This window comes from Vitis vinifera, chromosome 19 (genome assembly GCF_030704535.1).
Source record: "Vitis vinifera cultivar Pinot Noir 40024 chromosome 19, ASM3070453v1".
Lineage (NCBI taxonomy): Eukaryota > Viridiplantae > Streptophyta > Magnoliopsida > Vitales > Vitaceae > Vitis > Vitis vinifera.
The window spans coordinates 11,073,357-11,090,026 of record NC_081823.1 but is presented as its reverse complement, the minus strand read 5'-3'; the positions used below and the strand labels follow the sequence as shown (position 1 = coordinate 11,090,026).

The window sequence follows — 16,670 nt, the reverse complement described above, 5'->3', positions numbered from 1 at the left end:
TGATAAGTTCCCATTTCCTTTTTTTGTTCTTTGCTTGCGTGTTTTGGGCTCGGTCAATTCCTTTGTTTTTTTTCATACCCTTAGAACAACACATTGAATACCCAACCAAATTTGCAGTTGGCTGGCTGGCCTCGTGATAAAGATTCCCATATGGGTTCATAATATTTGAAATAACTTAGGATTACTTTAGTTGGGTAAACCAACTAATGTCTTTGAGGGACAAAAGCAACACTATAGTTGGGTAGACTAACTGAGTTATGTTGATCAAAACATGTAATATGTTGGATATGGAACACATTTTAAAGTTGCATTATGTTTGAAAAGAAATCTCCGATCCTACATCTAGAGTTAAAACATTATAGGGATATCACTGTGGAGAAGGAACATAATGCTACAATGTATCAATTCCTTTGCAATTAGGAAATGACTAGAATATTATGTTCTTACTAAAAAAAGATGTAGTTTTCCAACAATGTTCCAGTGGATTTCTAGAAAAATATATGTGGAATTTGGTGGTCCAAAAATTGATTGGCCACGTAAGCAAAGTTAGTTGATTAACTAACTGAAAGCATACCCTTTTTCTTAGCTTTTTCCATGTACTTGTATAAAAGTTTGAGAAAAAAAAAGTGTGTGAGTTTCTAAATTATAGAACAAAAAAGTGAGGATTTCAGAGTGTGAGTCTTCTTCATTGTACTATAGAGAGAGCTTGATAATTCTCAGAGATTCTTGAGGGTGTAAAATGGTTCAATCTTAGTGGATTTTTGGAGGTGATCTTGATCCGTGGATGTAGGATTCAAATCTTGAATCCGAACCATATAAATTTTGCTTGTTTTGTTATGTTTTTTTCTAATTTTTGGTATTGTTTTTCATTGTCTTCTTAAATTGGTGTTCGATCTCAATTTATTGAGGAACTTGGATAAAACCTCAACATCTAGTATCAGAGCCAAATCAAGAACAGAGATAGAAGAACATCGACTACAAAGTATGTATTGAGAAGGTCATTGGTAGAAATGACTTTGGGTTATGGAAGATGAAGATGGAGGCCATCTTGATTCAATAAGGCATTGAAATGGCTTTACTGTTTGATAAAGATCTTCCAGAAAGCGTGACTAAAAATGAAAGGCAAGAATTTCAAAGAAAGGCTAACAACTAGATCATATTAAGTCTTTCTAATCAGGTTCTGAGAAAAGTATCTCATGAGAAAACTGTTGTTGGGGTTTGGAAAACGCTAGAAGAATTGTACAGAACCCGAGCTTTGCCAAATCGCATTTTTCTGAAGGAACATTTATATGGTTTCAAGATTGAAGAATCTAAGCCAATTAATGATGCCTTAGATGAGTTTAATAAATTGGTGTTGGATTTAGAGAGTTTAGATATCAAGGTGGAAGATGAAGATAAGACAATCATTCTCTTAAACTCTCTACCTAAATCTTTGAAGTACTTTAAAGAAACCTTGAAATATGGTAGAGATGCCATTACATTTGATGATATTCAAAATTCCTTGAATGCTAAGGTATTGGATATGAAGTCCTCTAACAAAACTAATAGTGGTGAAAGTTTAACTGTCAAAGGAAAACCTCAAAATAAAAATAACAATGGAAAAAATGGAAAATCTCATTCAAGATCAAATTCCAAAGGCAAGAAAGATTATAGGAATGTCAAGTGCTATCATTGCAACAAGATGGGACATATAAGAAGAATTTGTCTAGATAGACAAGAAGAAGAAAAAACTCAAGCACAAGGAAGTGTTGCCCTTATAGATGATGGTTATGACAGTGCATAGGTACTCACTGTTACATTGAATCAAAATCATGAAGAATGGGTCTTGGACTCGGGTTGCACCTATCATATGTGTCCAAGAAGAGACTAGTTTTCATCCTATCAAGAAGTTAATGGTGAAAAGGTGCTACTAGGAAACAACATGAGTTGTAGTATGGTTGGAATTAGCACGGTGGCTATTAACATGTTTGATGGAATGACAATAACTCTCAAAGAAGTCAGGCATGTACCAGACCTAAAGAGAAATATAATATCTCTTGGAACTTTAGACGAATCAGGTTATAGCTTCAAAGTAGGAAATGGGAAATTAACAATTTTAAAAGGTGTCATGGTTGTCATGAAGGGTCAGAAGATAAATGGCTTGTATATCCTAGAAGGTCACACATTGAAAGGTTTAGTGGGATCAGTGTTAAGAATTGAAACTGATAAAACAATTCTTTGGCATAGAAGACTTGGTCACTTAAGTGATCGAGGTCTAAAAGAATTGCACAAGCAGGGCCTATTGTGTGGGGATAGCATCAACAAAATTGATTTTTGTCAATATTGTATTCTTGGCAAGCAACATAGGTTGGCATTCAAAGCTACAATACACAAGTCAAAGGATGTATTGGAATATGTGCATTCAAATTTATGGGGGCAGCCTACAAGAGTCTTTACTCACGATGGAAATAGGTACTTTCTATTCTTGATTGATGATTACTCTAGAAAAGTTTGGCTATACTTGTTAAAAACTAAAGATGAACATACTGTCTTAACAAATGTTAAGGAGTAGAAGGCTTTAGTTGAAAATCAAACTAATAAAAGAGTAAAAGTGTTAAGGACGGATAATGGGCTAGAGTTTTGCAATGAGGAATTTGAAATGTTTTGTAAAAATCAAGGTATTTTAAGACACAAAACAGTAAGGAATGCGCCTCAACAAAATGGCCTAGTAGAGAGGATGAATAAGACATTGTTAAATAGAGTAAGGTGTATGTTGTATAGTTCTAGATTATCTAAACTTTTTTAGGGTGAAGTTGTAATGATAGCTTGCCATTTATTAAATGGAACTCCATATAGTGCAATAGACTTTAAAACTTCAGAAGAGCTTTGGTCTGGAAAGCCTTATAACTATGATCACCTTAGAATCTTTGGGTGTACAACTTATGTTCACCAAAGTGAAGGAAAATTAGAACAAAGGTCAATAAAATGTATCTTCTTAGGTTATCCAGAGGGTATTAAAGGTTACAGGCTATGGAATAAGGAATCTCCGGGTGTTAAAATAATAATAAGTCGTGATGTTGTGTTTAATGAAAATGAAATGCTTTCTATGAGGACTAAAACTACAGGTACAGAGGAAGATTCTGAAAACAGGAGCTTGACACTTGACATAGACCATTTTGAGTTTGAGGTGGAGTTATCATCTTAAGATGGTCATGATCAACAAAATGATTTAGCATATAGTGGCTTAGAGACAAAAGATACTAAGGTGATAGGTTCAAATGTTGAAGGTGGTGCAGGAACCAACTCATAAGAAGTTGGTCTTGATTATCTCTTGTCAAGAGATAGGGCTAAGAGGAACATAAAACCCCTAGATAGATTTGGTTTTGCAGATCTGATTACCTATGCTCTATTGACTGCTATGGAGTATGAAGAGAGTGAGCCACTCTCTTACCAAGAATATATAAACAACAATGAATCAATGAAATGGCTCACAACAATGAATCAATGAAATGGCTCACAGCAATGACGGAAGAATTTGAATCCTTACAGAAAAATCAGACCTGGGTGCTTGTAGAAAGAAAGCCAAATCAAAAAGTGGTAAGTTGTAAATGGACATTCAAGTGGAAACAAGGTGCCACTGAAAATGAACCCATAAGGTTCAAAGCTAGATTAGTGGCTCGAGGTTATACTCTAAGAGAGGGCATTGACTACATCAAAGTATTCTTTCCAGTGGTGAAACATACTTTAATTAGAGTATTGATGTCCATTGTAGCGTAGTTTGATTGGGAATTGGAGCAACTAGATGTTAAAACTACCTTTTTACATGGAGACTTAGAAGAAAAAATTCTAATGACTCAGCCTGAAGGTTTTGAAAAGTCAAAAAAGAAACATCTAGGGTGTTTACTTAAAAAAAAAAAAATCCTTATATGGATTGAAACAATCCCCAAGACAATGGTATAAAAGGTTTGGCACCTTTATACTAACGATTGGTTTCAAAATGAGCAGTTATGATGGTTGTTTCTATTACAAGAAGTTACAAGGAAGTCTGACGATGTTTCTTCTAATATATGTCAATGATATGTTATTGGCTTGCAAAGATAAGTCAAATTCAAGAGGTGAAGATGATTCTAAAGTTAGAATTTCATATGATGGATCTTAGGAATGCAAGAAGAATACTCGGCATGGAAATTGTAAGAAACAGAGAGGATCGTGCTTTATTCTTGTCACAAAAGGGCTACTTAGAAAAGGTTTTGAAGAGGTTTTCCATAGAGAATTCACAACCTGTAAGTATACCTTTAGCAAGACATTTCAGATTGTCAATGACACAATGTCCTCAATTTGAAGTTGAAAGGAATGAGATGGATTTTGTTCCATATGTTAATGCTATAGGGTCACTCATGTATGCAATGGTGTGTTCACAATTAGATATTGCTCATTCAGTAAGTGTTTTGAGTAGGTTTATGGCTAACCCAGGTAGAGAACATTGGAATGGATTTAAATGGTTGCTAAGATATGTGAGAGGATCTCTTAGTGTAGGATTGAAGTTTGGATCTTCTAAAAAGGGTGTTGGCATCATAGGTTATGTAGATTTAGATTATGCAGGGGATCTTGATAAGAGAAGGTCAACTACAGGTTATATTTTCATCTTATTTGGAGGACCTGTTAGCTGGAAGTCACAACTACAATCGATAGCGGCACTTTCAACAACTGAAGCTGAATATATAGTAGCTATTGAAGCCATGAAAGAACCTCTCTGGTTGCAAGGGCTTGTTAAGGAGCTTGGAGTGCTAAATAGTGTAGTAGATATATTTTCAGACAGTCATAGAGTAATTCAGTTGTGTAAAAATCCTGTGTTTCATGAAAGGACCAAACAGGTCAATGTTAGATATCACTTCATTAGAGAAACTGTAAGCTCAGGAGCAGCAAAACTGTAGAAGATTTCCACACCTAATAATCCAGCCAACATGGCAACTAAAGTTCTACTAGTAAGCAAATTCAAGTATTGCATGGATTTGGTACAGGTAATGTGCAACTCATGTTTAAGTCAGATCTTCATCCAAAAAATCCAAATTCAATTTTTCGAACCAAGGTGGAGAATGTGGAATTTGGTGGTCCAAAAATTGATTGGTCAAGTAAGTAAAGTTAGTTGATTAACTAACTGAAAGCATATCTGTTTGCTTAGCTTTTTCCATGTACTTGTATAAAAGTGTGAAAAAAAAAAGTATGAGTTTTTTTAATTACATAGCAAAAAAAAAAAAAGAGGATTTCAGAGTGTTAGTCTTCTTCATTGTACTGTAGAGAGAGCTTGATAATTCTTAGAGATTCTTGAGGGTGTAAAATGGTTCAATCCTAGTGGATTTTTGGAGGTGATCTTGATCCATGGATGTAGGATTCAAATCTTGGATCCAAACCACGTAAATTCTGCTTGTTTTGTTCTATTTTTTCTTATTTCTGATATTGTTTGTCTTTGTCTTCTTAAATTGGTGTTTGATCTCAATTTATTGAGGAACTTGGATAAAACCTCAACAATATAGAATATGTATAACATTATGTGATTACTCCCTTGAAAAGTAAACTATCCATGGATTTATCATACTAGAGATTAAAATTGTTAACTAGAAATTATGAGGAGTTGGAGGCAAGAAGTGACCAAGAATCAGAAGAATGTGACATGCATGATGATAGACAACTCATTTGAGTGGATGGTGATGAAGTTGAGGAAGAAGGTATTGACCTTCAAAGGCATCATCAACTTCCTTTCTTGTGACAAAGTTGGTCTCATCAATGAGGTATACTTCTAACTATTTATAGCAGTGCCAAAATGGCTCCTCATCTAACTACAAACATAACAATAAGCCCTACTAGCAAAAAAGAAATAGATATCTTGTTCCATATTCCAAGGACTAATCAAAGGCCTTTTCAGCAGCATCTTTAAGAACATGTAGGCTGACCCCAAAATTAGGACCAAAGAAGTCTACATACTGATTGGTGAAGCAACAAGAATCGCTAGGAAGACCTAGCATAAAACAACAATATATTCTAAGCACAAGTCTAACTCAGAATATTTTATCAATATACCCTACATTTAAAAGGCACCTTGAAACTTTGCCCTTACAACCATTCTAAGTTTTATGTTAGGATAAGGAAGAACTTCAAACAAAAAACCAATCAAGAAAAAACATCCATTTCTCTTAGCTAAGTTAAAGCAATGGATGTTAACAATGACCTAGGGAGGAAACAGAGACCAAGTATAGTTTTCCAAGTGTTAGTAATCCAGGTTATTGTAGCCAAGTGATCCAAGATTATTCATAGAAAAAATGAGAGGCTAGCGATGAACAAGAGAAAAATAAGTAATATTAATATTGGATGTTGTACTACTTGTTGCCATTGAAGTCCAAACTTTGGCTATTTGTCTTTCTTCATGGCTTAATATAGTATTTTTGCATCATACTGGTTGCTCTAATTACCGTCTTGTAACCAAAATTTTATCGTTTTTCTAATAATCTCAGTATTAATTTCATTATATCTTTAAACTATTTAATCCATATTTGACTTATTTTAAATTTGTTTTTAAATAAATAAGTCAATTAAGTCATAAGCATGTATGGTTGAGACATTAATCATATAGACATGTATAAGACTTAACTTGATTATTAAATAAGAGGACTTGATTAGTAAATGGGTTGAATGGGTTACACAAGTTACCTGATTAATAATTAGGTAATATTTGGCTTTATGTTTTTTACACTATTATTGCTCGTGTCAGGTTTGGGTTGAGTTATGTAGTATATTAATACCTAGGTTTGACACAACATGAACATGACTCACCAACATGAATTGTCACCCCTAGTTATTCCTCCAAGATTGACCCTAAAAAAATATTTGATAACCTTTTCTTATCATAAAGTCTCTATCATGAAATTTTACAAAACCTTATTTATTACTTGAATTAGAATGTTTGTGTTAAATAGTCCTTCTTCTCTCAAGGGATGGGGGAGTCTAAAGAACTTGGTACGATCCTCCTCCTCTCGAGGGGAAGCCTAGAGGATGATCATGCGTGTTTTTCTCCTTCTCCCAAGGTGGGAGAGATCCTAGAGAACCGCATATCCCAAATCAAGAGGAAAGTTCCAAAAAGAAATAGCAACCAAAAAATAGTAACATCCAATTCTAAATAAATAAAATCTAGAATGATACTTCTTATGAAAATTTATTAAGAACACAAAAAATACTTTATGTATAATATTGATTTTGATAACTGTCTTAATTATAAATTATCTATCATTAATTCTCAAAATTAACTTATTTTCTTTAATTCGAATCTTGCACAAAAGAAAAAAAAAAACTATTTTAGAAAGATTTGGAAAAATAAAAGCTCTTTAAAAAATAAAAGATTTTATTCTTAGAGATCTTAAAAAGAGAAGATTTTAAATAAAATTAAATCTCTAAGAACTAATTTTAAAAGGAAAGAGAGTTCTTAATTTTTTTTTTCAACTTATCTATTTCTTAAAATAAAATTTTCTAACCATCTATAGTCCAATTTAAATCAGCTTTCCAATTTTGAAAAGTACATGAAAATTAATTTCCAATTAAGAATACCAAAATATATTATTCTATGCTAGAACACACATACCAAAAAAAGCATACAAATATAATCAAGTAAATAATTAAAATTTTCCCATTCCCTTTTGGATCCTATTACATATTTAGTAATTAAATTTTGATTTTGATTTGATATGAAATTGTTATTGACATAAATAATATAAATTGAAAATGTTGTATGTTTTAACATGTTCAAACTTTAAAGGTTTTTATGAAAATTATTATTAAATTATACCTCCTTAGTTGTATTTGTATGTATTTGTATCTAAAAAACTTTTATCTATGAAATTGCATCAATGTTTTTTATTGGGTTTTGAGCTCATTCCCTTTTATTGAATATTTTTAAAATACTCTTGATTCACAAGAAAGTGATGGTTAGGATGAAAATTGTTCTTTACTAAGATTTTGTTATTATGACATATTGTTTGAATGTTAGAAAATGTTTGACATAAGAAAATGTTATTATGACAAGTAGCCTTAACAAATGTTTCTCACCTAGATTTTCACTTTAAATAAAAAATTGATGGCAGACTTTAAAAAGAAAAAAAGACAAAAAGTAAAAATAGACAATGATTTTCTTGAGCCCTGTCGATGTTATTAAGGAAAATCATCTACATCAAGTTATTTTCACCATACATAGAGCAGGTAACAATGATGATATCATTTCCCTCTTTTCTCATTGCCTTCCAAATATTCAGGGTCATTGGACATTCTAGCTGTGCTGTTTCCTGTCCCTATTTGGCTTGAACCCTGAATCTGTTGGTCATTCCAGTTTTCGCAATAAGTGTATCTTTTAACTTTATCATTCAGTAAACAAGGACCAGTTGGATCTATCATCCACCAGCACTTCTTGCTGCATCGTCCAACATCCCTGTTCTGAACGTATATGTCAAACCAATGGGACTCGCCTCTCCACCAGAACCTACAGAAGTATAACGTAGAAGACCAAAAGTTTGGTCGGAAACTGAATTCAAAGAATTGATGAGAGGCAAGGACATGAACCCCAAGGTCATCATCCTGGGATTTACAGTGGAGGTTTAGATCCAAGCCATTGCCCAAGTCATTGGTGATCCTTAGATCCACTTTCTTTTCTATAAACACACCATCACACAAACGAACAAGAAACACAAGCAGCACAACTGAAAATAAACATCTGCTGGATGGAAACATGATTGTAATCTTCTTTGCGGGAGTGAATTGATGCTTAGTTTCTTTCATTTATATATACAAGGCTTTGTGGTTATCATGCTTTTTGACAACCAATATCTTACAAGGCTATAAGAGAAAACATATAATTAAAAGGAAATACCATCAAAGCATATTTCTAAGTTAATTAATATTTTACCATGCCAAACAAAGGTTGTTTAATTTAGAGGTTTAAATTTTTTTTGATACTTGCCAATATAATGAAGTCTCCAAATTACATTTAATATGCTAATTAGGTGGATCATTTATCATGTTATTTTAAATAAAAATTAATTGAAATACTTATTCATTTGGTAAGGAAATAGTATCAAAGCATATTTTTAAGTTGATTAATGTTTTACCATGCCAAACTAAAGTTGTTTAATTTAGAGGTTTATTAAGTAGGATACATCTGGAGCAATAAAAAGCTTGATTATAAAAAATTTCTTTTTATACTTGCCAATATAATGAAGCCTCCCAATGAGATTTAATACGTTAATCCAGTGGATCATCATGTTATAAAATTTAAATAGAAATTAATTGAAATACTTAATTCATTTGGTCAGTAAGTTGTTTCTTGGTTTTATGATCAAGAAAAGGTAATGTTTTCAAAATCGGATAAGTCATCATTCAAGCAAAAAAGTTACCAGTTCATGATTCAATGATCAAAGTAGGGGTTGAATCACGATCAAACCAATGACATTATAAATATATAATTTATATATTATTAAAATTTAAAATAATTATAAGAAATTTGAAAAAATATAAATTATTAAAATTTTAAATGCATTTCATCATTTTATCATAAATATTAATAGTTAAAATTATGATAAAAATAACACAAAGATTTATTAAATTATTAGTATTTCTAATTTTATTAAATATATTTAAATTATTAAGGTAAAATAAGATTTTACTTTTTTAAAGTCGTTTAGATTTTAATAATCATATATTTTAATGGCAAATCCAACAAGATTCAAATCTTTAACATACATAGACAATTGCAAATCCAATTGTTGATTTCCTAATAAATATAAATGGGCAAATAAGATAATACATATATTCTTCCCTCAATAAATATTCATTGAGGCGATTGTACCACATGCATTTGGATTGCTTAATCAATACAAGGATCTTTGTAGCTTGTTGAATACATGCTACAAAGTTTCACATTATATGCTACAAGCATCTTACATCTTTGAGGGATTTATTTGTTTTAACATTTTAAATCCTTCAAGGACTTGGTTGCTTCATATATTTTGAATTCTTTAGGGATTTTAAAATACCTATCAATCCATATACATTATATAGTATAATGTTAAGTCCTTAAGGGACAATCAATTTTGATAGTTAAGAATATGATTGAGTCATTACAAGAGCTGATATAAGGTTTCTACAAGAAACTTTATGCTATAAATTTTTGTATTGTCTTAAATACACTATTGTATAATAACTCATTGTTATTAAACAATTTTTATGCCTTCATACTTAGATTTTAGGTCCATTCAATAAGTTTGACATCTTCTAGCATCTAGACTACAAGTCCAAATGCTTCTTATTTGGCTAACAACTCTAGCTTTTTTGTATTTCATATTCCATTTTGACCATTTATTTTTTATGTTGACATTCTTGTACTATTCATGATTTGGAATCTTTATAATTCTTCATGATATCAAAGGCCATTTGAAAATAAGATAGGCATTGTTAATGATAACATTATTTTGATATATATTTTTCTCATATTATGTACATAACTAATAGCAATCTCTTTAGATATCAATGCCTCGTTGGGGGTTATTCATTCAATTTGTACCTTTGCAATGACTACTTATTCAATATATGCCTCTCTAGAGGTTATTTGTTACATTTGTGCCTCTTTGAGGGTTATTTGGAATTGATCAATCATTTTGTAGTCTCTTTAAGAGTATCAAGTTTTCAACTATTTTCCTTGTGTTTTCCACTTCTAAGGAATTAGGTTATTTGAGCCAATAAGTCTTCCTCACTTCAGGCATACCTTAGATTTATTTATTATTATCATAGCTTCTTGTCATACCAAGGCATAAATTTATCACACTTCAGGTGTGTTTTAGATTTATTTGTTGTAGTACTAGTTATTTGGTAACTAATTAATCATCCTTTATAAGGATATTAAATCATATTCACTTATATCATACAAAAAAGCTTTCTAAGAATTTTCACATCGTTCTTCTGGAATCAGCTCCCCCCCCCCCCCCCCCCCCCCCCCATAAAGGCGAGAAAATTGTTTCATCAAAATGATAGTTTATACAACATGTCATACTATCTTTCAAGGGTATAGATAGACTAGTTACTAGATAAAAACTTTTAGTTTTATAATGTGACTTCATATGACTTTATAATGAGTTGATTGATCATTATACCCCGATGGACCAAGTTGGTCTTGCAAGATTCTTTTAAATATAGCATAATACAAAATGTCATTCACATGGAATTGCATGTCATTAGTGACATAATTTTATATCTTCTAAAGAATCCAATCAAGTTTACTTGATATAGATTAACATCAATTGTTATATATGTTGTACAATTGATAAGGCAAATATCTTGAAAGAAATCTATATTAAACACTTGTTATTATATGTACACACTAATAAATACAACATATGCATGTATTAAAAGAGCGATTTAGCTTTCTTCATAATATGAAATGTAAAATTTTAGAAATTTCAACCTCCACAACTAAAAAAAATATTGAGGATACAATAAAATCAAATTTGAATCGTAGCAAATTAAGAATTTCAATGATTCAAAAAGGAAATATGTGGATATTTCCTTCATAACTCTTGGTTACATATAAAATTTATATAGCTTCAAACTATAAATTATACAGTTATTTTAATAAGAATATATACAATAATAATAATTTCAAGCTATAAAAATTTATCATATGTTTATAATTCTTCTTAGTCATAGGTTAAGAGAATTTGTATCTTTATATAATTTTGTATATATTATTTAATCAAAATTGTATAAAAAAAAACTAAATTAAGAATAGAAGTTATACAAAAAGTTCATAATATTAACTAATAATAAAAGTAAAAGACACCAATTTTGTCATAAGATCAGGTTATGAAATTTTTTTATTATAATGAAATGAAAATATTGCATAGTAATTATAAAAAAGAAAATTGTGATATATAACTTCTAGGCATACCTTATCACCTACAAAATATTGATTTTTTTACTATAAAAATATGTAAACCATATCTGCATGTTTGTTTTCATATATAGTTTCAGGCCATATAAAATAATAAGATGTAAAAATAGAAATTGCATAATGTCACATTCTAAGTTAATGGCACGATCTCGTCCCCTTCCTCGCTCCCTACCTCTCCCTCGAGCTATGTTGCTAAGACAAAATATGAGCAGAATTGAAAGAATTTGGAAAGCAAAAAACAAAGACAAGTTTTTGGAAGTTTTTCATCTAATGATTTTATTGCTCAAGAATTTATAACTTAACAGACTCAACAACTTAGAGATTAAACAACAACAATTACTAAAAAATACCTAGCTAAAGAATAGCTCACGTTAACCACTCTCTAGCCCACTACTGCTAGTTATTTGAACTAACTCAATAAACCAAAATATCTGAAATAAATAAATTAAAATTGTTGCACATGACATTTCCTCCCCCCTTGGAATCGTCCTTGTCATCAAGGATACACAAAGTCTGGAAATTTGTTTTGAAGTCGGTACTCATCCTCCTAAGTAGCATCTGTTGTTGGGAGCCCCTGCCACTGAATAAGTAGTTCCCGTTTACGCCCGTTGCTGGGAGAATTTAGAACTGCTATAGGCTGAGGTTGCAAGTGACCTGATGTTTCTGATACTAATGGAAGAGGAGAATCAGTTTTATCAGTTGTACCCAGCTGTTTTTTTAGGATCCACACATGGAAAACTGGATGAATCTTACTTCCAAGAGGGAGATCAAGTCGATAAGCCACCGAACCAATTTGTTCTAGCACATAGTATGGCCCATAAAATCGTGGGGAGAGTTTATGTGACCGTCTCAAAGCCAACGAAGTTTACCAATAAGGTTGTTGCCACAGATACCCAATCACCAACAACGAATTCTCTCTTAACTCTCCCTTGTTCATAAGCAGTTTTCATTCTAGCTTGTGCTTGTTGGAGCTAACATCTTAGGTCTTTTACAACTTTATCTCTTGCTTGGAGCATGTTATCTACAACTTCAGCTTTTGATGTACCAGGAACATAGGAAAGCAAGTTGGGAGGGCTCTCTTCCATACACCACTTTGAAGGGAGTTTTGCGAGTAGAAGCATATAGACTGGTGCTGTAACATAATTCAGCCCAAGGAACCCATTGAACCCACTCCTTTGGTCTTGAACTAGTAAAGCAAAGCAGGTACATCTCAAGAGTCTGATTCATTGCTTCAGTTTAGCCATCTGTTTGGGGGTGGTAAGATGAGTTGAAATTGAAGCTAGTGCTCTGTAATTTGAAAATCTCTTTCCAAAAAGCACTTATAAAAGTGGAGTCCCGATCACATACTATTAAACTTGGCATGCCATGGAGTTTAAACGCATTTTCAAAGAATGTTTGAGCCACTTTTGGTGCAATGTAAGGGTGAGACATTGGAATAAAATGTGCATATTTGGACAGCCGATCCACTACCATAAAGAGTACTGTCTTCCCCTTAGAAGAGGGTAGGCCATCAATAAAATCCATAGAGATGTCTGTCCAGACCTGTGTAGGAATAGGCAATGGTTAGAGAAGACCTGCTAGCTTTTGGTGATCTATCTTATGGCGTTGACAAACATCACATTGCTTGATGTAATCCAATACAACCTTCCTCATTTGCCTCCAATATAATACCTCCTTCACTCGATGAAGAGTTTTGTAAAGACCCTCATGCCCAGTGCCATAAATTTCTTGGAGAATGATTAGGATAAGTTCTGAGTTTGATGAAAGATAGATACGCTCCTTAAAGAATATTACACCATTTAGATTTTCCCATGGTCCAATAGCCTCTCCTTGCTCATGCAAGTGATGAATTCGTTTCAGCTCCGGGTGTGATTGATTCTCGACATTGGTGGATTCCAACCATTGGGGTAGGGGACTAGAGACTGCATTGAATTCACATTGTGTGTCCTTTCTTGATAAAGCATCTGCTACCATATTGTTCTTACCCCTCTTGAATTCGATGGAGAAGTCATAACCCATTAATTTGAGCAGCCATTTTTATTATGGTTCTATCCTTATTCGTTGCTCCCAAAGAAATTTGAGGCTGGTTGGTCAGTTCGGACCACAAAATGACGCCCAAGAAAGTAAGGTTGCCATTTTTTTACCGCAAGAACAAGTGCCATAAGTTCCTTTTCATAAGTGGACAACAAAAGGTGTTTTACCATCAAGGCAGTGCTTAAATAAGCAATATGTTTTTGTTCTTGCATTAGGACAACTCCTAATCCATTCCCCAATGCATCACATTCCACCACAAATAAAAGTTGGAAATTAGGCAAGGTTAAAACTAGAGCCTACATCATGGTTTGTTTCAATAATTTAATGAATGATGTTTCAAACCATTGGTTAGAGTATTGTGTTGATAGTGCATTGTAAAATAAAAGAATTGGAAGAAGAAACAAGAAGAGAATAAATGAAAATGTTGAGAGAAAAATACAATATAAAATTCATTAACAAGTCTCCTTCGTTTATAGAGAGTCATATATCAATATAAATGATCATCTAGAAGTCTTCGTAATCCGCTAGGTTCTCATATTTTATAACAATAAACAAATTATTGATTTTAATTCACTTAGAAAATTTATATTTATGCTTCTACTTCTAGTAATGGAAATAAAAAGGAGAATGTTTAATTTTTTAAAATATTAAATAAAAAATAATGGTTTATTATTAAATGATGTTTCAAACCATTGGTTAGAGTCTTGTGTTGATAGTGTATTGTAAATAAAAGAATTGGAAGAAGAAACAAGAAGAGAATAAATGGGAATATTGAGAGAAAAATACAATATAAAATTCATTAAACAGTCTCCTTCATTTATAGAGTCATATATCAATATAAATGATCATCTAGAAGTCTTCGTAATCCACTAGGTTCTCATATTTTATAACAATAAACAAATTATTGATTTTAATTCACTTAGAAAATTTATATTTATGCTTCTACTTCTAGTAATGGAAATAAAAAGGAGAATGTTTAATTTTTTAAAATATTAAATAAAAAACAATGGTTAATTATTATTATTATTATTATTATTAAAATCTTTTGACTTAAAATTTAAGTTTTTCATTTGTCAACTAATTTACATAAAATTTTCATTTAAAAAATGTGAAATATGGAAAACTATATTGTTAATTTCCTTTTAAAAATAAATAAGAAAATTAAAATATTTTAATTGATTTTTAAGATAAAATTTAAAACTAAGTGAAATATAATTTATGCTTTTAATCTTCTTGAAATTTATGTAAAACTAATATCAATAATGATGGTAAAATTTAGCTTTTTAATCCTTATCCATGTAAATATCTAACTTAAAGTAGTATAACTTTTTTTTAGAAAAGAATTGATTTAACATATTTTCGAATCTATGACATGTTATCTCACCTTTTTTTGAATAGATAAGAAGTCTTTTGTTTTGAATGGAAGATTATCTTGACCTGTTACCTTCCTTCTCGAGTTAGGATCCTTTGTAACATGGGTGGAGATATTTTATTTTTCTTAAAATATGATAATATGTAACAATATCATTTATGATGATATGAGTGAAAGTAGGAGAATAAAAAAATCTTGGAGTCTACTTGGTAATAATTGTGATAATGTATAGGAATTTTAGGAAAACTTTTGAGAAGTAATATCATAGTGTATAAATTTCTAAATATTTTGAAATTTGTGAAGATAAAGATGATTGTTAATAAATAAATTCTCATTTTTTATTTTTTTATTTTTTAGATTTAGATAGGGAATCATAGGAGACTTTTCTTTATAATTAATATAAAAAAGTATTTTTGGAAAATTAAAATCTGCAAATATTAATTCTATATTTGGAACAAGAAAATAATAAGGAAGAAAAAAAATGTTTAGGAACACAATTTCTCATATTTAGTTTTATTACAAACAATATGAAAAATTAGTTAGAAATTTATACATTTTCATATTATATAATTTTTATATAAAAAATTTAAAATAAGTTAAATGAATTTGAAGTAACATATAAAAATAATTTATTAACTTTATTTATTTTTTCCATTTTTTCTTTTCATCTATTTTTCCTTTATATTTATTTTCTCTTACATTTTCTAAATTTTACGGAATCCAAACAAAGCCTAATAACTCTTCAAACTCATATATCTATACCATGGATAAAAATATGACCCTCTTTAAAATATTTTCTATCGAAAATCCCCTTCTAAAACTTTCATAGTCCCTAGTAAGCTAAAAAGCCCCCCAATTGTTGATGATGTTGTTTCAATTCCCAACGATTCATTTCCTATTATTTTGTGTTGCATTTTCATTATCCCTAACTATTCTTCCAACTCACCTTCTATGTCTCCCCCTTCTTCATGTAAGAGAAGACCGATGCCCATCTCTTGTTTGTAAAGTTATATAGAATTAATTGTAAAAAAAAAAAAAAAAAACCTTTTTCCTTTTCTTTTTGTTTATTTAATTGTTTGTATATGGTTATATTGGATATATTTAAAACTTAAATGGATTATTGAGTTATAAGGTTATTTTTGCTCATGGCAATTTATTCGTTATGAATCCGTGAAGACATAACATGACATTATCTTTATTAGTTAGTCATTCATGTATAGCAATCATTAATAAAGGGATTTAATACTCAAAGGGTTGTACAACTACTACATCATAAATGAAGGAGTAAGCGGTTGTTTGTGTGGG

General features: G+C 31.0%; 1 protein-coding gene across 1 annotated transcript; it reads right to left on the bottom strand.

Moving 5' to 3' along the window:
• Nucleotides 1–8,141: 8,141 nt before the first annotated feature.
• Nucleotides 8,142–8,755, bottom strand: LOC104877644 (S-protein homolog 18). The gene has a single exon (XM_010646406.2). The coding sequence runs from the start codon at nucleotides 8,746–8,748 to the stop codon at nucleotides 8,239–8,241; it is 510 nt and encodes a 169-aa protein (XP_010644708.1). The 5' UTR covers nucleotides 8,749–8,755; the 3' UTR covers nucleotides 8,142–8,238.
• Nucleotides 8,756–16,670: the final 7,915 nt, after the last annotated feature.